At 44.0% G+C, this 24667-nt stretch overlaps 6 protein-coding genes across 6 annotated transcripts; 2 read left to right on the top strand and 4 right to left on the bottom strand.

Moving 5' to 3' along the window:
• Positions 1–5672: 5672 nt before the first annotated feature.
• On the bottom strand, positions 5673–6467 carry AOL_s00076g440 (uncharacterized protein; the record flags this gene model as incomplete). Its single annotated transcript, XM_011122992.1, has 2 exons — positions 5673–5971; positions 6149–6467. The coding sequence occupies 2 exons, from the start codon at positions 6465–6467 to the stop codon at positions 5673–5675; spliced, it is 618 nt and encodes a 205-aa protein (XP_011121294.1).
• A 1233-nt stretch (positions 6468–7700) lies between these two features.
• Positions 7701–9177, top strand: AOL_s00076g439 (uncharacterized protein; the record flags this gene model as incomplete). Its single annotated transcript, XM_011122991.1, has 3 exons — positions 7701–8732; positions 8804–8962; positions 9031–9177. The coding sequence occupies 3 exons, from the start codon at positions 7701–7703 to the stop codon at positions 9175–9177; spliced, it is 1338 nt and encodes a 445-aa protein (XP_011121293.1).
• A 1965-nt stretch (positions 9178–11142) lies between these two features.
• AOL_s00076g438 (uncharacterized protein) lies at positions 11143–18580 on the top strand (the record flags this gene model as incomplete). Its single annotated transcript, XM_011122990.1, has 2 exons — positions 11143–16239; positions 16301–18580. The coding sequence occupies 2 exons, from the start codon at positions 11143–11145 to the stop codon at positions 18578–18580; spliced, it is 7377 nt and encodes a 2458-aa protein (XP_011121292.1).
• A 1379-nt stretch (positions 18581–19959) lies between these two features.
• On the bottom strand, positions 19960–21718 carry AOL_s00076g437 (uncharacterized protein; the record flags this gene model as incomplete). The annotated part of the gene is made up of 4 exons (XM_011122989.1): positions 19960–20316; positions 20368–21208; positions 21268–21596; positions 21653–21718. 4 exons carry the CDS (start codon positions 21716–21718, stop codon positions 19960–19962), a joined length of 1593 nt encoding a protein of 530 aa, XP_011121291.1.
• A 770-nt stretch (positions 21719–22488) lies between these two features.
• On the bottom strand, positions 22489–23587 carry AOL_s00076g436 (uncharacterized protein; the record flags this gene model as incomplete). Its single annotated transcript, XM_011122988.1, has 3 exons — positions 22489–22516; positions 22576–22925; positions 22997–23587. The coding sequence occupies 3 exons, from the start codon at positions 23585–23587 to the stop codon at positions 22489–22491; spliced, it is 969 nt and encodes a 322-aa protein (XP_011121290.1).
• A 23-nt stretch (positions 23588–23610) lies between these two features.
• AOL_s00076g435 (uncharacterized protein) lies at positions 23611–24350 on the bottom strand (the record flags this gene model as incomplete). Its single annotated transcript, XM_011122987.1, has 3 exons — positions 23611–23809; positions 23880–24217; positions 24276–24350. 3 exons carry the CDS (start codon positions 24348–24350, stop codon positions 23611–23613), a joined length of 612 nt encoding a protein of 203 aa, XP_011121289.1.
• Positions 24351–24667: the final 317 nt, after the last annotated feature.

Genomic DNA, 24667 nt, shown 5'->3' with positions numbered 1-24667 from the left:
GACAAATTTACGGAGACTTAGGCTTGATATAAAGATTTCGGTCATGCATCTCTGATTGTATTTACTTTCGTGTTCTTCTAACTAAATGTAATTAAAATTTAACTGGTTTCAAGTCCTAATTCTCCTAATCCCATTATATCAGAGCAGGAAATTCGCGATGACCAAATCGACACTGCGCTGCTTCTTAAATTTAACTTGGTTGCCCTACAAATTTTGTAAACCACTTAATCAAAGTTACCAGAGTTTCCGCATATCATGCCAGTTAACCAACGTCGGTAGTCCAAGAGGATTTCTACCTCCATCGTTGCCAATTATCCCCGATTTGTTTCCTAGCATCATTTTCGTTATTGGTGAGCAGCTTGACCCATGGGAGTTTTGATCAGTGGTGTCGCGGCTCCGGCGCCTCAGCACGCAAGTAAAAAGTTATAACTTAATAGCTAAGAAAACACATTTCCCCCTCGGAAAGCTATCTTCGAGGAGGCAATGGTTAAATATTAATAAATGGGGAATTTTATGAGCCTTTGTCCACTGCCATGTCAAATTGGTCTCATAGGTCCAAAATTGTCAAGATGAGTGTTCTGGCTTTCAGATATATTTGTGGCAGGAGACGGGGATGTCTCAACCAATGACCACCCCATGTTCCCAATGTTGGAGAACTAAACTAAACCGGGTGTATGCGCATATATGTCCCATAATCGATAATCCATCTATATCTAGACTAAATTCCCAGTACTACCCAAGATCCTGACATACGAAATATGCTGTATGAGTAAGCTTGGGCTCTAAAGTGTGGTTCTCTCCGGGGATATATAAAGAATTAAGATATAATTATAATAGATATTAAAAAGTACATGACATTAAACCAAACACTCGTCCGGATGCCACGTTCCTAGTATAGATATCATAACATCGTCTGAGTCCATTTCGTAGTCTGAGCTTTATTATATTAGTTGATGTAAGTGCCAATCATACAACCGGCAGCTAACTCACTAGCTGCATTCCGCATGTTTCTTAAGCCGTTTGGCGAAGTAATTCATCCATATAAGTAGTAGGTATAAACTAGCCGATAAACATTAGCATATTAGAATAGTCATTTCGTCGATTTGATACTCGCTCAAAGCCTAGATATGGCCCCTCACAACTTGAATTTAAGAGCATACAGAGTATAGAATTGTTTGTTAAAACCCATGGATAGGGCTTCTGGATCCTTGTATCTCTTATGCGTATACTTCTGAGGGTTAGAACGTCATTATAAACCCTTATTGAGGTTATTGTAATGCACGTCATGTATGTATTTTGGGCGAGGCTGTAGCATCAAGGAAATTTATGTCTAGAGTGGAAATTAATTCATCTCATAGGACTACGAGTGCATCTCTTACACTTAGGAACACAAGAATACACCATTCCCACTGACTGGTAAAGACGAAAAATATATATCATAATGCTCTGTTGATCTGGAAGACCTGGTATTATCCGAGCTAATAAGTTTTTATTAATTTCCTGTCTGCCAGAGCTTTATCTGATACGCAAATCATCCATTGTCTGAACGAAGTTAGGCAGAAAATTTCAGTTCATTGCCAGCTCCGTCGATCACTTTGCCATGAACAGGATCGATGAAAAACTACCATAGTACAAGCCATGAGGATAGTTTTGTACTTGGAGGGTTAAGTAGACTGCTCATGAAACAATGGCGAGCTGTGTAACTTATCTAGGCATCTATGCTGGTAGTAGAGGACTTTATATCGTAGAACCTCTAGCACCGGCTTGCCGATATCACCTTTTAATGCGAAGTTTATCCGTCTACAATATTAGTATATATACTTTGTTAGGATTTAGAAATGTGTTACAACCATATGTTTCCGGTATTGCACTTATCCACGTCCCATCCGAATTATTCATGATGACGAGTTTTATCTATTCATTATTAACCGTTAACCTTTACGACGATTAATCATATCTGATTGAAAGCTGCCTTTCATACTATTATTGTTTTCAAGAACGTTGGCCTCCACAGTTCTCGCCGAGAAAGCTGTTTTTGAAACGTTCAAAACTAGAATATTTATTCCACATAAGTAATAGACAAGATATTGAATAACCGGGAACTGAATACCAGTATTTGATATTAGCAGGACTGTTTCCGAGTTTATAAGGATCAATGGAAAGATATACACCCGATATATATAACGATGCTATTTTTAAGCCTAGGAGGGTTATTATCGATCCTGAGTATTAATAATATATTACCTCGTATCCACCATGAGTACTATCCAACCCCTATAGTAATAATGATAAAAAGTAACATCAAATACTGGTGCTTGGTCAGTTGGGGACAATTGCAAATTAACACCAATTATCTGTTGATGAGTTCTCTGTGGTGTCTATATTTTCTTCTTACAAGAGGCCGTAATTTATTCAAAGTATGGAAGCTTGCCTATTATTTTGCCTTCATACTTTTTATGTGTGAATCAAAGCTCGAATTACATGTATATATGGCCCCCGAGTCTCTATATATATTGAAATATTCCACTAAAAAGGACCGGTAGTTTCTACCAAAAGCATTTTGGTTTTGCCTCTATGGTTTATAATAGAAAGCTAGTGAAACTTTCATATTTCGGGGTTTGGTTTGTTGGAAGGGAGATCATATCTATCCTCCCAGCACCGCAGCAAGATGGTCAACCCATGCATCGCCCACGTTGATTTCTCTCTACACTTTAGATCGCCTTCAAGCTATAGTATATATAAGACTTTCATCTGCATCAAAAGTACATATGTGTAACGTCCATCATACTGATATAGTATCTCGAACAGGTTTCCAAATTACCATCTATGCAACTGAGGCTATATAGCTATATAATCATATACTGGGAACGTCCCGCGAGATGGGATACTGAGGAACGAGTACGAAAATTGTAGCAATTGCCGAATAAAGCTCATATTGATACTATCCGGGCGATTATATATATATGACTGTCATGATTAAACGTCATGTATCCATATATACAGATAAGCATCAATTTATCGCGGTTTTGGTGTGTAAAGAGTGTATCTTGATAGCCATCATAATTAAAAGCGAATTCGGAAGATTTAAATTGGTATATATAAAGCCGAATTGTTAATATCTAGTCCAATAGTATGTATCAGTGGTGTATCATATTGTTCGATAGAAAGAAGTCTTATTGGATTTTTTTGTGGTTGTTGAACGCCATGTTTCGTTGACCATAAAGCTTAACATACTCGGGATCGATGGATTAAGTATATATAAATATTATAGTGGCGGTATATATACCTTTCGACGTTAAGATTCTAAACTTGTCTCAATCATTTGTTTGCACCAGATCCTTGTGCTTGTTCATCCTCGGCGTGTCTTTGATATGAAAAATAAATATATATACTTAAGTATGTATATCGTTAACGCGTTAACGCGTTATTTTATGGCCGATATATACACATCGCCTTGGGGAGTTTTCTGGAGATATAGCTCTGAGTCTTGATTATATATATTCCTGGGTCCATGGATATGAGGAGGTTGACATTGAATTCATGCGACCGAGATGTTGTATCTTTAGTGTTTGCATGTAGTTTCTAAAGCATACTATAGAGGGTTGCTGAGAGTATATATGTAATGTTGAAAGGAGCCAAGATGAGACATGTAAGGAGTCACTATCGAAGGCCGTTAGAAGGCAGTTCATTAAGTTTTTATGACGGTGTAGGATGATGAAAAGGGTAAAGAAGTGGAAAGGGGAGAGTTAGGAATTGTTGGAGAATATATACTACATGCAGAGGTTTTCTTGCGAAGTCTATCCTCTTCTAGAATAATTTTTTGAATTAGGTAGAAGGCTCTAGATCTATGAAGCATGAAGTCATCAGAAGGAAAACTCCAAATCCAGAAACCGCGACGTTCTATGAATACATTCTAGAAACAACCCGATTAGAAAGAAATGCTTCAATTGGTTCCAAACTTCATCAAAGAAGTTTGGTAATAGGCGATATTCTTGTAGTCGAAATCTTCGTGTATAACATTAGCCAGCGCCGCCATAATCAACATACATGGCTTTGTCATACATCGTATACGTCATATATATATATCTCCGATAAACTTATCGATCAGCATATTAATCTTAGACGTGATTTTTCTCATGGTTTGCCTGAGGAACTATAGAGCTCTCTTCGGTTTAAACCTCGTTGATTCGATATCATATATCTGCGGATCGCTCGTGGTCACTTGTTAAACGATTTGCTCCATGAGGGGTGGTTCCTTTAATCCTGATTCCTCCAGAACACTAGAAGGTGGTATTCTTGAATTGGACTTTTTCTTTCCTTCCTCGTCCTTTGTTCTGTCTCCGAACCCGAATTGGGGTTAACAATTGCGGTTCCGACTGAGTCCTCAGAAGAAACAGACTTTAATTGCTTGTTTCTTGATTGGACTTCGGCGTCCGAGATCAGGAATTATACCTTCCGGTAAGCTGAGTTAAGATTATAGATTTCTCTGATGTTTTTAGAATTCAAATTTTTGGAAAAGGTAGGAAATAATAAAATTTTGGTATAATAAGAGGTATGTGTCTCCACATATACTGTTTCGATGAAATTGTGATATAGGTAGTGGTACCGGTAACTCATCGATCATCGTCGCGTCTGTAGTATATCAAGTTCCATGGCCGTTAATATATATGTTTCTAAGCCGTATTAAGTATAACTTTCACAAGGTAAAACTTCTGAATTTCTCTATTCGTGAGCCGATAGTATCAAAAAAATATATATATCAAGCGTAAGAATTCGAATATATTTAAATTCGCAATCACTGCACCCGCCCATGAAATCTGGATTTCATTTGAAAAAAAAAAACCCCCCATTAGGACTGGTATATATATACGTCTACGTACGGACAATAAACCCCCAAATTATTATAAAGAACAGATCAAACCTCCAAAGTAATAATTATAACAAACCCCACCAAAAACAGAGCAAATAAAAACCCAGGAAAAAAAAAAGAATCCAGGAATGCGGATGATGAATATATAAGGTTATCAGAAGCTAGTGTGCCACACAGACATGGAATCAGGTCGATCCATCTAGATCCAGCAGTAGCAAATCCAATCCAGAATTAAATTCCAACAGATCAACTAATCCGGAACGAAGCCGATTGGCCCAACCCAAAGGGCATAAGTGCAAAAGGTACAGACTTAAAGTACCTGTGCGGTACGTCGACATCGACAATTGAAAATCTGCATCCGACCGAAACAAACCCGACCGGGATTCGGCGCTTTTCATTACGTCACTGCATATCCACGATTTTTAACTTTTTCCAAAAATTTTAAAGAATTGTTTTTGTTTATAATCGCCCTCTTCATTATGAATCGTCATTGGTAGTATGAGTATGTGTAGTTACTTGAGAACGGGAATGGTGGTATCATAGTAAAACAGAGAAGAAGCGCTCAGAAGTAGAAAGAAAGAAAGAAAGAAAGTCATCCCCAAGCAGCAATCATCACCACATGAATAGTTAGAAGTTAATAAAAAGAAAACCATTAAACCGAAAGATTCATCTTTCTGGACATTACGAAGTGTTTAAAAAAAAGGGGGGGAAGTGAGTAAAGCTTTAAAAGTAAAGTAAAAAGTCGGATGGAGGAACGGAAAAAAAAAGCAGACAGGTTTATTAATCCAAGAGATAGAAATCTTTACAGGATGAAACCGGCACCAGCGACTCCCAAAGCCGAGAGGAGGGCAACCATGCGAGGGAAGCCGAAGGATGGGGGGTCGAGAGAGCCAGCGGCGTTGGGGGAGGTGGTGGCGGGGGCATCAGTGCTACCGGTTGTGGTGGCGGGGGTGTTGGTACCGCCCGTAGATGAGCCGGTGGTTGATGGGGCAGGAGCAGTGGTTCGGATGGTGGTTGATGGGACAAAGTCGGCGGGGTCTAGGTTGCCGCAGGTATTTGTGTTTCTGCAGATGTTTTGGAGGGTGGGTTCCGTAGCGTTTCCTGCGACAGCATTAGTATCAGCATCACCATAACAACATCCAATCATGCCCAGTTCCCAATCAACAGGCAACCACGCAACCAATTCTTAGGATTTAAAAGATCTAAGAATAGATCGAGGGAGGAAAGAGGAGAGACGGTAGAAAGAAAGAGGGAAATAGAGGGGAAAAAAAGACTTACCAGCGACACACTGGGCGATGTATTCCTGGCAGATGAAGAACGGCAGGGTATTCCTGTAGTTGACCAACTCGGGTTTGGAACCATCGGCGCAGACACAAGAGACTTCAAGAGTGTTCTGGTCGCAATCGTTGGTGGTCCAGTTCTTGGAGCAGAGAGTGGTGCAAGTATCCTTTTCGGAGCGACACCAGCCGTTACGGGTGTTAACGTCGACCGAGGTTGGGATGATAGTCTGGTTTCCGATTCCGACGCCGTTCTGCTGAGCAGCGACGAGGGAAGAGGAAGCCAGAGAGGCGACGGCGATGAGGGCAAAACCAATCATTTTGTCTTTTAACAAATGTACGACTTAAATACTTTGATAGAATTTATAGGAAGGGATAGTTGAAAGTAGAAGTAAGTATTGTGTACTTAGGTAGTTAGGAAATGAAATTGGTTTGGAATTGACTGACGCGTGGGGAAGAGAGAGAAGAAGAAGAGAGAGAAGAGAGGGAAAAAAAGGAAGAGAAAAGAGAGGAAGGAAAAGAGGAAGGAAAAAAGATGGGATGGGCTGCAATTAAAAAAAACAATTCTGTGCCAACCCTGTCACTTGACAAGACAAGACAAGTCCGCTTCAAGCGACAATTACTTGTTACTTGTTAGTTAACTGATGCGTGAAATTGATTGATTGGATTAATTCATTCGGATGCCCAGGCCGTTTTATCCATCCATCGTTTTTCTGCTATCGATCGAGATATCGACTAGCGTGTGTGTGTAAAGAAGGGGCGGATGGGTGCAGATGCCGAGGACCCACAGTTAAGTTGTCTACCTCGTTCGCTCTGTCTGCTATATAAAGTATACACTCGACAGTGCAGAGGCTTAGATAGTACTACAGACATACATACATGTATGTCTACTTACTTAAGTATCTACATTCATTTATCAAATACCTCCATTCTCTGACTTAAACTACTATGTAAGACTTGGATAATGAACAATACGAGCAGGGATGTATACTTATATTATGATATGATCTGGGGCCAGTCGGAACAACACGCGTCTGCATTTGATCACAAGAATTGACCAATCACATTCTCTCGCTGGTTTCAGATCTGTTGTCTGTCCAAGCCACATCTGATCACCAAGAATGTGGCTGAGTCGTGTTTGTATGTGTGTTTGTTGTGGCTGGTGAATGTCTGGGGCAACAGAAACAAGCAACAGCTCAAGCTTCTCTGTTGCCAGGAACAAGCACTTCCATGCGACACAACCACCTACTACGTTACCATCCCATTCATCATCCATCCATCCATCCATTATCCTTCCATCTAAATCTCAGGACAGGTCTCCTGATCTCATTACAACCTCCACTACACTACTACACTCTATTATTATCACGACCGACATGCCTTTATGATACAACATATACAAACACACACACACACTCTCTCTCTCTTTGTATTAGATTATATTTCTTTTTTTTTTGATTGCATGGGTACAATACATCTACCTTCTACCTAGCTACTTACATACATGTGCATGAATAAAACCCGGTTATATCGATCAACCTTGATGGGATGCAATGTCGTCCTACACCAACATCCCCCTCTCAGCCTCCACCGCTGATGGCCGCGACTCCCTCGAACTAGCCTCCCTCGCCTCCTCATCGCCCTCCCGTCGTTCTTCCTCCTCCTCTCCATCCCTTTCTTCGTCTCGTCGCCTGTCTGCCGAACTAGCTACCCACGATGACCCCCTCACTTTAGATATAGATGACCATGCCTCTGGTCCTTCTCGTCCTCCCCGTCAACGTTCTTATTCTGTCGGATCCACTTTTGATTTCAATGCTCATCTCTTCCCGCTAAGCGCCTCCGCCTCGGACCCTCTTTACCTTTCCCTAGACCCCACAACAAACCGCGGTTCGTCCCAGAATCTCGAAAAACAAAAGTCAATAACGTACCTTAACGGTCTATCTCTGGTGGTGGGTCTGCAGATAGGCTCCGGTATTTTTAGTTCTCCTGCTCAGGTCAATTCCAACGCCGGATCACCAGGTGCTGCTCTGTTAATATGGCTGTTATCGGGGATATTGGCTTGGACCGGTGCTTCGTCCTATGCAGAACTGGGAGGTGCTATTCCGCTGAGCGGAGGCGCTCAGGCGTATCTACAACATATATTCGGTGATTTACCGGCATTTTTATTCGCTTGGGTCGCCGTGGTGGTTATGAGACCTGGGTCTGCTGCTATTATTTCCATTATTGCTGGAGAGTACTTGGGATCTGTGTTTTGGGGGTCTCTGACGGAAGATGCTGAACCTCCACCGCAGCTTGCGGTTAAAGCTCTAGCGTTGGCAGGGATGTGGATGATTACTATTTTGAATTGTTTGAGTACTAAAGCTGGAACCAGGATGGGAGATGTGTTTTTATTGATTAAACTTATAAGTTTGATGGCGATTACAATTATTGGTATTGTGGTTGCTATTACGGGATTCAGTGTTAAGCCTGGTGGGCCGTCGATGGAGTGGAAGATGGGGAACTGGTTTGAGGGGAGTAGTAGAGACCCTGGAGCGTACGCCGTGGCATTGTACGCCGGGCTCTGGGCCTTTGATGGGTGGGATAACGTATGTTCCCTTTTTTTTTTTAGAGAAAATTTTTTTAAAATGAAGATAATATACTAACTTTATTGTTGTAGGTGAATTATATTACGGGCGAGATGAAGAACCCGGCACGAGACCTACCGAGAGTGATCCACTCGGCCATGCCTCTGGTTATATCCTGTTACCTTCTGGCGAACATTTCATACTTTTTCGTATTACCTTCGTCGGTGATCGCCTCATCGACAACCGTTGCGGTACGGTTCGGTACGACGGTGTTCGGATCCGTCGGCGGTATATTATTCGCACTAGCGGTTTCGATCAGTTGTCTGGGGGCATTAAACGCCACGACATTTACATCGGGAAGACTGGTGTACGTTGCAGGAAAACAGGGATACCTGCCCAAGATATTTGGAAGATTGGGGATAAGATCGATGTCGAATTCGGTATCAGCGTCGACTACTACGATTAGGATACCAATATTCGGAACCTCGTACACACGAACACCGATATTTGCCATGTTGTTGAACGCATTTCTGACGAGTTTCTTTGTGGTGATTGGGTCGTTTGAGGCGTTGATAGCGTTCTATGGGGTTGCGGGGTATAGCTTTTATTTTTTGACAGTTTTGGGATTGATCGTATTGAGGTATAGGGAACCTGGGTTGGAGAGGCCGTATAGGTGCTGGATAGTGACGCCGATAGTGTTCTGCTGCGTGAGTCTGTTTTTGGTGAGCAGAGGGGTGTTCGGGGCACCGATACAGACGGCAGGGGTGATTATATTTGTGATGGTCGGGGTGGTGGTATTTTGGGTGCGAGTGGGGCCTCCGAAGATGGTGAAGAGGGCGTTCGGGAAGTTGAGGTTTTGGAAGAAGGGGAGGAAAGAGGAAGGGTGGAGTGCTGTCGGGGAGGCGCGGCCGGTGGTGGCCGAATAACCTTTTTTTTCCCTTTATCCTCGTTTACAATTTATATACCTAGTTACTTGCTTAAATACTTACTTGAATATGGCTATGAAGTAGGATAGATATCGATATAAGTAATTGTAATATAGTTGAGCATCATTGTCATCATCATTATCAATTCATACGAAGCACTGACTTAAGTGGTGTCGTGGGGGTATAACTCCGAGTCCGAGGCGGATATTAAGCATGCATGCTGCATACATATACTCCGGCATGCAGACTAACTATACTAATTAATTAGATTAGTTAAAATTCCCCGCCTTGGTTTCGATTAATTAAATACTATCTAATCAACGTCGGTGCCTTGTATTTTATAGTTTAGTTAAGTCTGTTACTTAGTACTATAGTTCCCCTGCATATTTTGTGAACTGGCGAGGCGAGACGCACATGCATGACCATGATATCATCTCGCACGTTGATAAGTGCGGGAATTCACTCGGAACATGCGAAAAGAAGGCACGTTCTGTGTAACCCCCACTAATTAACACCTACTATCTCCATTTTAACTTATTAGAATTTATCAAAATAGAATAGAATAGAATATCTGAATTATCGTGATGTCTACGAGTATAATAGTGAGTGTATATCTATAATTGGCGAGTTGTCCGTTTGAACGCGTAAACGCCCATTGGCCAGCGCGATCCCGGTCAACTGCAGCACAAAATACGCGATCCAAAGCATGCAAAGTGGCATTCGGAACTTCACCAGCTGCACTGCACCCACCGAGAAAAGCGGGCCATCCGTGCGCCGGGGTGGGATTCTGGGATTCTACACCCTGGCTATAATTAAACGGGACCAAACCGAACTGACCTCATTTTAAATTAATCTTTTGTGTACTGTATTGTACTTTATTTTCTGAGTCAAATCTAAAGCAGTCTCTCTCTTTTTTTTAAAAAAAAAAAACTTAACTTACTATTGCTCCTTATTGCTGTTATCATCGGCTGGCTCAACCACATCCGTCGAGTAGCTTCATCCACAGCTGCTTCTCTGCGACAATCCGAAGATGACAGCTAACCCCTCCTCATCTTCCTCATCCTTATCCTCCTCCTCCATCTACACCATCTTTACCTACATCTACATCTACATCTCATCCGGCTTCAACATTTCTACCGATATCCATACCCGAGTACACATCTAGTTCTAGTTCTAGTTCTGGATCTGGGATCTGGGATCTGGTTCTAGACCTAGACCTAGATCTGGGCACCCTGACGTCAACTGGTTCATCGCCAACTTCAACCTCCAGAAGCTACTTACTTACCTACCTCTCTTCTTCTCGAAAGCTTCATCTACCACCTCCGAGATGTAACCTCCTTGCACCCCCCTTTCCTTCCATTCTTTCCTGCATCTACATCTACATTCATTTCCCATCAATCAATCAATCAATCAATTCATCCAACTAACATTTCATACCTTCCTCCTTCTGTTTACTCTCCAAGATATCTCGAATTCGAACAAATACATACTAGTCAATCGCAACAATGTCATCACCACCACTACAAACCTCCTCTCGTCCCCCACCAATCCAAACAACTTTCTCCTCCCCACTCTCCCTCCCAACCCTCGACCGTCCTCGTCCACCATCTCATCACCTCTCAAATCCTTCTTCAACATTAACAACCCCGAAGACAAGTCCACACAGTGCCCGTTTCTTTCACAATCACCACCATGCCCATAAATCTACATCTTCAAATCCGTCCTCTGCGATCTCCCACCCGGATCCTTTATTATCCCGTCTGACACCTACCACGATCACAAAAATGTCCGACCAGGATTTCTTACCCGGTGAGAAGGAAGTCGGCGTTTGGGCTGCTTCTGCAGCAGAAAATATTGAAGGTTGGTTGGAGGAAGTTGAAGCTTGGGAGGCTGTTACTTTTTGGAGTAAAGTTGACGGGGGAGGGTTTAGGATACCCTCTAGAAAAGATGGTGGGAGGAAGAAGAGGAGAAAAGTCGATTTGGAACTTGGTATCAAGAATAATTCAGCATCTACAATTTCAACAAGATCAAAAGATGCCGATACTGCTACCAATAACGCAAATGGGAAATCCACAAAGTTACCGGTTGCTAGACGATTATTCACCGATGAACATTTATCAATTTCTCCGGCTCTCGATAAATCTACCAAACCCTCCTCCTCCTCTTCATCTTCTTCTTCTGCCAAAAACAATACAAATGGAATCAGAATCCCTTCTTTAAAACTCTCCCAAAAGACAAAGGATACAATATCAATGTCGCAAATCGACGAACTCCTTTCTCCCACTGCGACTCCTCTCCTCGCAAAACGTCTCGATCTCGATACAATTCACCACCATCATAACGGTTCAAGTTCTCCGATGACCCCAGGACGTCTATGGACTTCATATAATAATAATAATAATACCAACAATACCAACCGTCCATTATCACCATTCTCCCCATACGATAAACTCCAAAAGCGAAGGTCATTACAAGTATCACACAATATAATCGGTACGGGAGCCTTTGGTCTCGGAATCTCAACTGGTGCCGGAACACCCACGATCCTCAAACGTCAAACGTTCGATTTCACACCTAGAGACGAAAAAGATAGCATCCGATCTGTTAGTGGGGGAAGTTATAGACCCAGCTCTAGTCCTACAAAATCCGCCCCATTAGAAGGGAACCCCTTTCTAGGCGCTCTACCGCCGACAAGTAATCCTATGACAACATCTCCAAGACTAGACCCAGCAACAGATTCGGAAACAGATCTAATCCACTCCTCATCACCTTCCTCTCCAATCTTCTCCTCCACGGAATCAAGTTCTGAAGAAGAAGACGAAGAAGAAGAGGGAGATATAGAAGATACAGAAGACTCCCTCAAATTCCTCGGCTCGCTAACCCAAAAGACACTGACTTACATCTCCACCCGAATAACCACAATCTCCACCTCCCTCTCAGAACTCGACATCGAAGGTCTAAAATCCCGAGTCCTGCATTTCAAATCCCAACAGATAGATGAACTGGGTAATGGTCGTATGAGCGATAGTCTCGCCGTCATTACCGCCACAACTTTACAGTTATTACCACCTTTACATCGTCTTTGGGGATTACTAGATATTTGGGGTGTTAGAGTTGAGGTCTGTAGGGTTGTCCCCACTTTTCTTGGAAACTTGAAAAAGGCGGAAGGGATTATCCTTCCTTTTGCTTCATATGTTTCTAGTAAAAGTGGGAAAGCGAGGAAAGATGTTGATGATGAGGGGAAAAGATGGTTAGAAGAGATCGCTGAAGGTGTACCCGAGGATTCGGTTCAAGAATCTACACTCTGGACCTTAGAGAAAGGTGTTGATGTCGTGTGGGAGAAACGGAAAGCAGAGGTCGTGGAAGTTGTGGGGATGTGTGGGAAAATTATCGACGGTATGTTGGATCTATTGGAAGGTAGGGAGGAAACCGTACCTGAAGAATGGATTGATCGGCTGGAAGCTGTGGAAGGCGCTTTGGAGAATTGGGCTTTTGGAGAAGAAGGGAGAGCTGAGGAGTTGAAGAGGAAGTGGAAGGAAGTTGTGGTCAGACGAAGGGAAGATGAAGACAGAGTTTATGAGGAGGAGATTGAAAGGAGGCGGGCTGAGGCGATGGAAAGAGCTAAGAGGGCAGAGGAAGAGAGGGTTGAAATGGAGAGACTGAGAATGGAAGAAGAGGAACGACAAAAGGGTTTGGCCGAACAAGAGAGGCTACGGAGGGAAGAAGAGAAACGGATTCGACGGGTGGAAGAAGAGCGATTACGACAGGAAGCCGAAGAAAGGTTGAAAAGAGAGGAAGAGGAACGACGGCAACAAGAGGAAGTCGAACGATTACAAAAGGTTGAAGCAGAACGTTTACGCCTCGAAGAAGAAGAACGACAGTCTAAAGTTCGAGAAGAGCGTCGACAACAAGCAGAAGAAGAGGAACGGATACGAAAGGAGGCAGAGGCAAAACGACGCCGGGAGGAAGAGGATGAACGGTTAAGACTTGCCTACCTGGAGCAGGTTAAAAAGGATGAAGAAGAGAAGAAGAAGAAGGAGATCGAGGAGGAGTTTAGCCGCAAGTTGGCCGACGAGGAAGCTGAAAGGCGGAAGGCGGAAGAGCAACGAGTCAGGGAGATCGAAGAGCGAATGATGAGGAAATACGAAGAGATGGAGAGGGCAGCAGAGGAAGAGGAAAGGAGGAAAGCCGAAGAAGCTTCAAAACTCGCCGACGCGCCTATTGATTCACCAGCTCCCGTGGACACGGAACAGATCATCACCGTGACAACAATGGATCGGGAAGAACAGCCTCTGACATCAGAAATCAAGATAAACCTCAGCGAAGCGCCCCCACTTGTGCTAGAACCGCAAAAGGAAATTCTTTCCGAGTTCCCGGTGCGCGAAGTGGAAGTTGTTAGCGATAGTGGTGCAGTCGACGTATTGCCCCTGATATTCGAGGACATTGAAGCCGAAGCCCTCGGAGAGTCTGAGGTGGTTGTTAAGAATGTCCCTACCCTGCTCGAAACGGAGGAAGAGGTACCTGTTGATTCGAAGGAAGCTTTCAAGTTGGCTATGCCACCGCAGATGCAGGTGCCGCTTTTGACGCCGATTGTTGAGGAACGACTTACGCCTATGATTGGAATTGAGAAATCTGGAGAGGAGGTTGGAGGTGCTGCCTTCTTTGGGCCTGAAGTGGAGGTTGAGGTGCGAAAGGTTCCTGTCAAGCCTGAGCATAAGATCGAAGAGGCAGAACCGGTGACTGTCGAGGTGGTGGCTGATATCGTGCCTGTCTTGACTGAGGATCTTGTTTCTACAAGCTTTAAGGAGGAACCCGAGGAGCTGCCCACAAGGGCTGTTTCTCCTACCCCACTTGAGCCGACTCGAGAGCCTTCCCTTGATGGGGAATCGAAGGGAGAACGTAGCATCTCGCCCTTTGAGCCTACGGATGTCAGCCCACCTCCAGAGCCTCAAACTCTTCAGACAGCCTCGGAACCCGCAAAGATACAGGAACCTGTCGCAGAATCGGAGGTGCAACAGCTGCCACCGACCTCGGCATCAACCCCGAAGTCCACTGAAGATGAAGATGCAGGCGAAGACACTGTCATAATCAACTACGACTATGACGAAAGCGTTCCATCATCACCCATAATCACAGAGCAAGAAACCACAGCAGACACCATTGAAGAATCCGTTCTTTCAGTTTCACCGTTACAAACTCCTCCACGACCGAAGAGTAAATCCAACGGACAACTCGATATTGTGACCGATCTGTCAAGACCGATATCACCGGTTTTGAACGTTCCGGAATCCATCCCTGTTTTGAAGATTCAAGCTGCAACACCGATTGAGGGCCGACATGGTAGCGTGGTTTTGGATATGGTCGAGCTTCAAGATCAGCTTGGAGAGTTTTCGCCAGGTGATGATTACTATTATGAGGAAGAAGAGTTGATGGAGTCTGATGTTAGGGTTGTAGTTTCTGAGGAGGGTGGGGACGTTTTGGTGCCTGTTGTTGAGGGAGCCCAGGATACAACCGGTCCGGTTGTGGATGGTGTACCTGAAATGTCGATGGAAGCTGTTGAGCCCCGGCCCTTTAACGTCGAAACTCCTGAAGTTGAGGCTATCGAAGCCCAAATTCCACAGATTGCCCCATCACCACCACCAACGGAGACTATTGAACAGACTAGAGTGGCAGTGTTAACCAAAGCAGTTCAAGAGGACAAACCGAAATCGGGGACCACCGAACGTGCTGCGCAACCATCACCATACCTCGCTCCCACTGTTCTGGCGGCTGATGATTATGTATCTGATATTGACGACAGCGATGTTGCGACCGAGGCCGACGACGAGGAATTCCAGGAAGAGCTTAGAAAGGAACGGCTTGGTGAAGATTCCCCGCTTACGGAGGCCCCAGTCATGACTACAGAGACGAAATCTCCAGTTGCGCCGACTATTTCGAAGTTTGATACAGTTCCACAGTCACCTCGGACGGCTACTACGGAACAGGCCGATAGTGCTAACGCCCCTGTGACGGTCCAAATCAATGGAGAAGACGCAGCAAATCTCCCCGAAACATCTAAGAAGCCTGCAGAACCTGCAATCCAAATCCAGCATAACACTGTCAAAGATGTTGTGGGCACAGAGGGCGGAAAGTTTCAGCTTAGTGGTTTCTATAAGCCTAAGAAAAAAGTTATCACAGAAAGCTTTGGCAGTTTGCAATCTTTGGACGTTACGAAAGATGAGACTAGTCAAGCGAGCCTTAGTCCAACAGGGAGCGTTATACACCATCAACTCGATGATTCGTTCGGCCAGAGTTTCAATCAGAGTTTTAATAGTACTCGTTCTGAGGATACTGTTCCTGATGGGATTGGGCCGGAGATTACGATCGATGAACCTGTTGCCGAACCTGCTGCCGAGCTGATTCCTCAAACGCCGACGATTGAGGAAGAAGAAGTTTCGCCAATTAGGGAGGAGTTTGGCGATGTTCGGTTTGGAGAGGAACAACCTGAAATTAAACCTCCAGCACCTGAGTTTGCGGTTGATGAGAAAAAGAAGGGGAATACGCTGCCGAGGAGGGGGTCGAAGGCTCAGGAGCCTAGGCCGGTTTATAACTTTCCTACTCCAGTAAGTGTTTATATATTCTAATCATTAACAGCTTTTGTAGTACTAACTCTGAACTTTGTAGCCAAAGCCACGACAGTCAAGTGTTAGCAGTACTAGCAGCTCGAGTTCTAAGACATCTGAAGTTGCTGCTAAACCCGCTAGGCCCCAGGGTATTAGGCGTGTGTCTAGTATCCCTACCATCGCACCGCCTAGGACGCAGGCGCCGAAGGAGGTGAATACGCGAGACGGCAGGAGTACGCCGCAGCTACAACGACCTTCTCAAATTCCGTCTGGGAGGTCTTCTCGTCAGAATCTTAGGCCGGAATCGAGATTGTCTGGAATTCCGAAGAAGACCTCGTCGAGCCATCTTAACGAAGATAGCGCTTCTACGGGGATACTTAAGAAAGTATCTTCGAATAACCTTGCGGCGGATGGCGGGAGGAGTGTACTTAGGAAACCATCTTCGAGTCATCTGCCTACCGCTGCAGTACCAAAGCGAACTTCAAGTGCGAACAAGACCGAACCTACCTTGGCTAAGAAGAAGGGTAGTATCAGTGGTCTTTCATCGCGCGAAATTGCACCAAAGACGTCTTCCCAGGAGCTTCGGAACATCCCTAGCAGGGCATCTTCAAGGCTTGGTTCTAGAGCGTCCTTGCGTGGACAAGGTAGCGCTCAGTCTTTAAAGAGTCTTCCTTCGCCAACTTTGGCAAGGGATCCGGCGCATCAGGTGCCTGATACCGGGCTTAGGGGACAAGGCAGCAAAAGTTCACTCCGAGGATTTCAATTGCCTACTCAAACTCCACAGCCATCACCGTCTAATTTGTCCAAATACCAGGCCCCACAAAATCATACGAATTCACCGACCCACGAGTCGAGCCAGACGATTAAAGTTGTTAAGCGCAAAAATAATCTTGGTACGAAACCACCATTATCGCAGCATCGGGCCCCTGTCAACGAGAAGGAAAGAGGGAATGGTACAAAGTCACCAGATGGATCTACGCCCGATTTCCCAAGTTTACGACATGTTCTTAATCCTCCTAGTACGCCTATGAAGGGGAAGGAATTGGAAGATAGGCTCGAGAGGAAGATTTATAAGATTTTGATCGGGTTGCCTACGTTGACTATGACTCCTTCACCGATGAAGAAACCTGCTCCGCCGCCGATAAATACTTCCATTGAGCCACCTGCTCGACCCCGAGCTGGAGAATCGAAACTTCCGGTTGCTAGGACGCCTTCGACTCCTACTGTTGGACAGGCACCGAATTTGACTGTATCATCAAAGAGGACTATTTCTCAGCCAGGTGAGGTTAAGATGTACCACTTGCACAAATCTGATGAGGAGTCCCCTGTCAAGTTATTCGTTAGACTTGTTGGTGATAAAGGCGAGAGGGTTATGGTCAGAGTTGGAGGTGGATGGGCGGATCTTAAGGAGTACTTGATTGAATATGCGTCTCATCATGGTATTCAGGGACAAAGGAAGACGCCCAACGAGAGTGTTGTTGAGTTTGGAGATGATGCGAGGTCCTTGAGGGCTAGTGGATCGAATAGCTCGTTGAGGAGTAGTTATAGGGGTAGTCCGACGCCGACGTTCGGGAATAGTAGACCTAGTTCGCCGTTGGCGGTGAGGGGTACGCCTGGGAGAGCAGAGTCGCCGTATTCCAGCCGGAAGCAGCAACAAGAGAGTCCGAGGTACTCTTACAACGGCAGCGAACGAACGCAAACCAGAGGTTCACCTATTACACCGAAATACGACAGGCCGGTTACACCTGGATCCGCCCAACGTGATTCATACACCTCCCCCAACAGTTTGAACGCCGATCGATTACTTTCGGCGAATAATTTCCGAAGACCTACATCACGACTTAGCTTTGGAGATTTTCCGGACGCTAATGAGCTACCATCTGTGATGCCTTCGATACCATCTGTACCATTGGGACTTGCGGGGCCCAAGAGTAGGAATTTGGAGATATCGGCGGAGAAGCAAGCGTGGGTTGATGGAATGTTGGGACAAGTTCGTAAGGCGAGCGCGGAGAGGAATGTTAGACTTGGGTTTCCGAGGATGGGGTCGGCTAATAGCTTGCAGAGCGGCGGCGGCGGTGGTGGCGTGGTGGAGGATGATAATGTTAGTGTCAGTAGCGGGAGTGGGATTGGGAGTGTAGGCGGTGGAGTGGGACCTAGGTTGACGGATATGGGAAGAGTTGGTGGTACTAGGAGGATGTATGCTACTAATACTACTAAACCGGCTGGATATTTGGGGATGCAGAAGGGGGGGAAGGGGTCTAGTAGTAGTCTTAGACAGGCTGAATCTGGGAGGGAAGGGGAGACTGCTTCTGGGAAGCAGACGGCTGGGAGGAGTGGGTAGATGAAAATACCTAATGAGGTGAATGGGCTATTATGGATGCTATTGCTCTTGCTTTCTTTTGTTTTATTTTCTCCTTTTTTTTATAGTATTGTTAGCGGCTGCATTGGCATGGCCATGGTCTTAAGGAGCATTTTGTATTTGCTCTGTGATATGGCTGTTCTTTTATCGTTATTTTAATTATCTTTTTTTTTCTTTCTTTCTTGTCGTTTTGCTGATTCGGGGTTTTCTTGATATTGTTTTTTTTATTTTTTTTACTTTCTGTTTTTCAGCTTTTTGGAAAGCGGGTTCGAGATTGTTATTACTTCTTACCTTTCGGCGGTTCGGGTTCTGCTGATGGGGGGTTTTTGTTTCTGTTAGCGGTTTTTTTTTTTTTTGATTATCATTTTTTTTTGCTTTGTGATACCATACCTATTCTTTTTTGTTTCGCCTTTTGTCTTTAAGTAGTTCGGCGTATATTATGCTGTGGTGGTTTTCATATCTTAGTTTGAGATTATTATCATTTCGATTTAGCAGTAGTAAACAAAAGATAATTGTTTATTTTTTTAGTTTAACCTTTATAAGTGGTTGCTTTGTAGTTTGTATAAGTTATAGATGAGTCTTAGGTAGTAGGTATTATGGAGGTTAACTACTAGATTCAAGTTGTGTTTACAGTAGTCTGGTTTTATATGCACGTACAGTTACATAGTATTGTTCAACCCTCTCGTGAGCCTATGGAATACCAATCCTATGATCTGCTTGGATTGGTATACGGGGGTTCAAAGAGTTGTAGAGTTTGGAAGGTCTTAGAAGGGAGATGGTCTATAGGGTTGAAAGTCTAAGCTTGATACGGTTTTCCTTGGAGTCAAGGGTGTTATCTTCTTTCCTTTTAGGAAAAGGTTTTAGGTGCGTTTGAGATGAAAGATGGGGATGAATAGGAATGTTTGATATGGGGTAATTTGTATGGTATGGTATGGTAATATGAATACAATGAATTTTTGATATGGCGAAAAAGCGTAATTCGAAGTTTTATAGGAAGGTGGGGTGGTCAGGAAAGCCTTTAGCGCGTCGTATTGATGCAGCGGGAAAGGGAGATTTGGAGATTTGGTAAGAAGGTAGAGGAAGAAATAAGAAGGATAGGAAGAAGGGGTACAAGAAGTTGAATTGATATTGGAAGGATGACATGGTAACAAAACCCGTATGGTGAGCTCTTTACCTTCTAAGCAGATGATACTTTAAGATTGCTGGTCCCCAACATAGTAGTTAGTATATCCAAAGAATCATTCGAAGACCCAAAAGGAATGGAAATCATTTATTGCGACCGATTTGATGAATTCTCGCCTGTGTCGACAAAAACAATTAGAAAAGGCTCCTCGAATAGGTCCCCACAATGTATTGAAAACTTACTCTTCCTGCCACGGAAGCCAAGCCCTATCAATATTCAACAGAACTAGGTCTGGATTGTGGTTAAACAAATATCGATGAGGTACATAGCTCAAGCTGGTGCCGATGTAACCGGTAATAGAAAACGTCTCACATAGCTCGAATACGAAAGGCCATTGTTCCACCGATCGGTCTCCGACGGCCACGAAGGGCCACCGATTGTGGTAATAGTTATCGTATCGGAGTAGTGGGCGGATGAGGCGGATGAGATTGTCCAGTTTAACGTCATCTTCTTTCCAGGTTTTAGCATCACTGAGAAGCCAGAGGAACTGCAGTTTTGGTAGGTGGTCATCGCAGTCGATGCGCAATTCCTCTAACTACTTTCAGTGTTAGAATAGTATATTGACCCAGATACGAAGAAAACTTACGTCTGGAGGCGGGCAAGAAATCGCTAGCTCTAGAAGCTGTGGGAACCTTTTCCCAGCGCGCACGAGATCCCTAAAAATGTCTCCGAAGTTCTCATCGTCATTTTTGGTGCGCAACCTTACAAAGAGCCTGACCAAGGTAGATGTGTGGTTTTTCAAGCCTATATAGCCGTGTACCAATGACAATTTAGTAGGCTTCATGTCGATATACAGCTCTTTGAGCCCGGTAAACGAGGCTAGGAACGCTTCTATTGGCCTGATGGAGCTCTTGCCGCTCACATGGAACGTCTTTATTTTGACCGGTAGTGTTCGCAATGATTCTAGTGTGCTTGATATATCTTTGGTATTCAACAATTTCAATGTCTGCAACTTGTTAATATCAAAGAATTCCTCGATCTTGAGGGGATTGTTGAGTTTCGCGAGAAAATCATTATCTACCCCGTTCAACGATAGATATTCCAAATAAGGACATCTTGGGACAGCCTGCATGGAATCATCATCATCGTTTTGTAAGGATAGAGAGGAGGTATCAGAGTCCTTTATCCAAAGCTCCGTCTCCTCAATTACTTCGCTGTTCGCGACGCCGATGGTAAGACTTTGCAAATTTCTGGGACCGTGGAGAGTTTCAAGATCTGCTAGAAGCGTCAAAAGGCTGTCCGGCTCGTTTATTCCGTCGAAATGAAGATTCTTTAAGTGATACGAGGTACTAATGGCTTGGAATAGAACTTTGCTGATGAAGCCAAGTGCTTGGGCACCGCTGTTGGATACCCAAATGCCTTGAAGTTTTTGTCGACATTGGAGCTCATTCGCGAGAGGTTTCGTGATATCGAGTTCTGTATTCCAGCTGTATACGTAAGTTAGCTGCAGGATCTTTCCTTAAAATTGAGGTACTGCTGTAAATACATGAAGTTGCGAAGCTGACCAGTGCCTAAGCGACGCATAATACTGAGAACGATCCAATTGAAAGATCGAGAGACCATCTTTTTAGCTTTATCAGGTTTAACTTCAACGCCTAAGTTTCCCTTGACGCCGAAATTTTTGATCAAATGAAGGTTCTGGTGCCCTTTCCTTAAAAGTGATATGTATCGAAATCCGTCGTAGCTTTCTTCGAAGTCGAAGTCATTGAAGTAATCCAAATCTAAAACCACGGTCTCATAGAGGGCCAGCGAGGTCAATGAATGTAGCTTCTTTGAAACAAGAGATAGTGACATGAGGTCTTCTTTATTATGTTTCTATTCTTCTTGTTAGCATCTAAATAAAGCTACATCAATAGCAATGACCTTCATACTAGATACTTGAGGATCTCGGTTGTGATCTCTAAAGGGACACTCCCTAGGCCGGTCTCGGTTGACATCCTGAAATACTTATGATTCTATCCGAAGAACGACAGCGAAGGAATGGCAAGTTGATGTTTGGTGATATGATTGTGGCTGTTGATCGTGGTTTGAAGAATTGTTGAAGATGTTTTGATGAGAAGGAAGTAAATATTATAACCCACCATTGCTAGATTCAGTTTGAGCTGTCGATTTCATAACCGTTGAGTTGCGACAATGTGACATCGGCGACTATTCACCATTCTGCGTAAAATATTACTAGACTTATTCTTTTATCATCCTACAGCCGGCTCAGGAATATTAGACATAGCGACGTTTACATTTATGAGATTATGCTAGGGAATTTCATATGGGATACACAAAACTTCAAAAACGTTGAGCAGGCGGATGAAAATCTAAGAGTTTTGCAACCTTCGTAAGAGTGAGCTTTTGAGGTGGCAGGTCTACAGAGTTAAAATACACCAGTTCCGAGTACGGCTTATCTCGTGAACCAGAATTGATTGCTGCTGCTACTACGGTTGCTAGAAAAAAACACCTAGAATTCCTTCATTCTCATTTTATTAATAAAAGATAAATGCGGTCTGTGTTTCTCTTTTCTGTTCGGTAGGCTAGCTATAATATCACAATACCGATGAAAGCCATGGTGCAAACCAAGCGAACCTCTTGAAGTACTCATAGAAGCTTTTCCGTGCTACGACACTCGAAACACATGTATTTGGTCTAAGAGACTCAACAGGTGCCTGAGGTTTGTGCAGACGACAAGCTATCGGTGGATGTGGTAACAATGCAGTTAATCATATACGTGGACAAAGTTACGCCTATTTCACAATCAATAATTAGCGGAAACTAGTCGAAGATTGAGGGGTTTATAACTTACTCCTCTTCCCAGGGTAGCCAAATCCCGAAACAATTGAGTAATGTCAAATTTGGGCTATGTTCGAACACTTTTCCGTGGGCAACGCATCCCAAGCCCGTACAAATCTTTTCCTCGACCGTCAATGACTCGCAGAATTCGTAGATGATAAGCCGGTGTTTATTTTGTGGGCGTTGTCCAATTGCGAAGAATCGCCACTTCGGACGGGCTTTGTCATCTCTGAAGAGTGGACGGAGCATAGAAGTCATGCTATCCAACTTGAATAGTTCTCGTGCCCAGTGATTATTCGGTTGGAGGAGCCATAATAGCTCCAACCGCGGAAGGTGAGAATCTTGGTTTCGAAGAGCGGCGAACTATTGCAATTTGTGAGATCAGAGCTTAGTCTAAATATAACGAAATATATTATGAGAGGTGAAAAGCATACTTCTTCAACGGGCATTGAAAATGCAAATTCTGTCAACTGGGGAAAAGAGCAACCCCGCTGCAAGAGGCGAAGGAAACAAGACCCTGATGACTGATCACCATTGTTTTCGAACCTCAAATATAACTTGGTTAAGGACTTGCTGTGAATGTCGAGCCTCAAGATATCTGGGTTATCAACCCCATTCTCTAGAATGTTGAGGGCCAGCTCTTTCAATGGAGGGAGAGACACAAGAAATTCGGATAAAGTAGTTTCGCTTGTGTGCCCCCATAAGTAAAAGACTTTGAGTCGGAGACATTTTCCAGTCATCTGTTTTAGGGTAGAGGAAAATTCCCCCCCAAAGGTGAACTTCAGTTCCTCTAGTTGTCCAAGAGCAAAGATGTGGTCTATACGTCGAACACCCTCAAAGAAAACATCATCAACTCCTTGAAGTGACAACTGCGTTAGCCAGGGGAATTTGGGTTCGGAGGGTTGGCTCAGTATGCTATTATTTTGCTGCAGGAACTCTTCCCAGGCATGAGGAGACTCCAAGAGCCGTTTCAAAAAATTACTATCTTGTAGCTGGACGGTCAGCCTCCGGAGCTTATTCGGCATGCGGTCAAAATTACTGAAGACATTTAGCACAGTGTCCATATCGTCCCAAGATGCAAATCGCGAAGTTGAACCTTGGTATTCAGGAATTTGAAGAGACTGTCCGCAATTATTCCAGTGCTTTCTAAATCATCGGGGCCAAAGACCCAGGCGCCTTGCAGCATATTTTGCCGGGCATCGAGCTCGTTGACAATGGTAGGTGTAAGATGCATGTCCGTGAGCCAACTGTTGTAGTAGAAATATGCGTAGATAGTTAGTTCTGCTTTTTATTTATGGTCGACGGGGAATAACTAACATGAAGTTCCGTAGTTGGTTGCTTTTGAAGCGGCGCAAGACGCTCAACAGTAGACAGTTGAACATCGTCGTTGTTTGTGTGATTTCTGCAGCCATTTGCGACTCTAACGGATATTTCGGATACAGGGGAAAGTAAACTAAAGACCCCTGGATCCCAAAATTCTTGATGAATGGAAGGCCTTGATGTTCGTGGGTCAAAATTGAGGTGAATTGTTCTTCTAAATAATCGCCATGATAACCGAACATCAAGACGACTGTCTCATAAAGAATTGGTAGAGAGGTTGAATGGAATCTCTTCGAAACGAGACATGTGCTTGCAAGGTCATTCTTGCAGTGCTTCTGTATACTATGTTAGACTACGATCACGAGGCTGAGATGGAGCTTCAGGGTACTATACCAAGTACATGAGGATATCATGTAAAGTCTCCGGAGGAAGACTATCCACTGTGGTTCTGTTTCTTGGTAGCGACATTATGGACGATGGTTTGTGACTTGTCTCCTGGACGAAGAGAGGGGTTGAAGGGGTGGGTTGCTGTTGATGCTGTATTTTTCGTGTAGCTTTTGAAATTATATTGTTAAAAAGAATTTCCCTTGCTTTGTTAGTGTGCTAATGATTGAAGAAGGCCCAGGACCGAGGTCAGCTGAACACATTGAAAGATTAAAAGCTTTAGAGTGCTCGGTCAGCTTTGCATACCTAGCATTCTCCAGCTCTGGCCCCGAGATCAGTATTCTCCCAAATACTTAGTGGAAAGGCCTCCAATATATTTTAAGAATATCAACTTTCACGTG

Source organism: Orbilia oligospora, assembly GCF_000225545.1.
Source record: "Orbilia oligospora ATCC 24927 unplaced genomic scaffold scaffold00076, whole genome shotgun sequence".
NCBI lineage: Eukaryota > Fungi > Ascomycota > Orbiliomycetes > Orbiliales > Orbiliaceae > Orbilia > Orbilia oligospora.
This window is presented reverse-complemented; position numbering and strand designations above follow the sequence as displayed.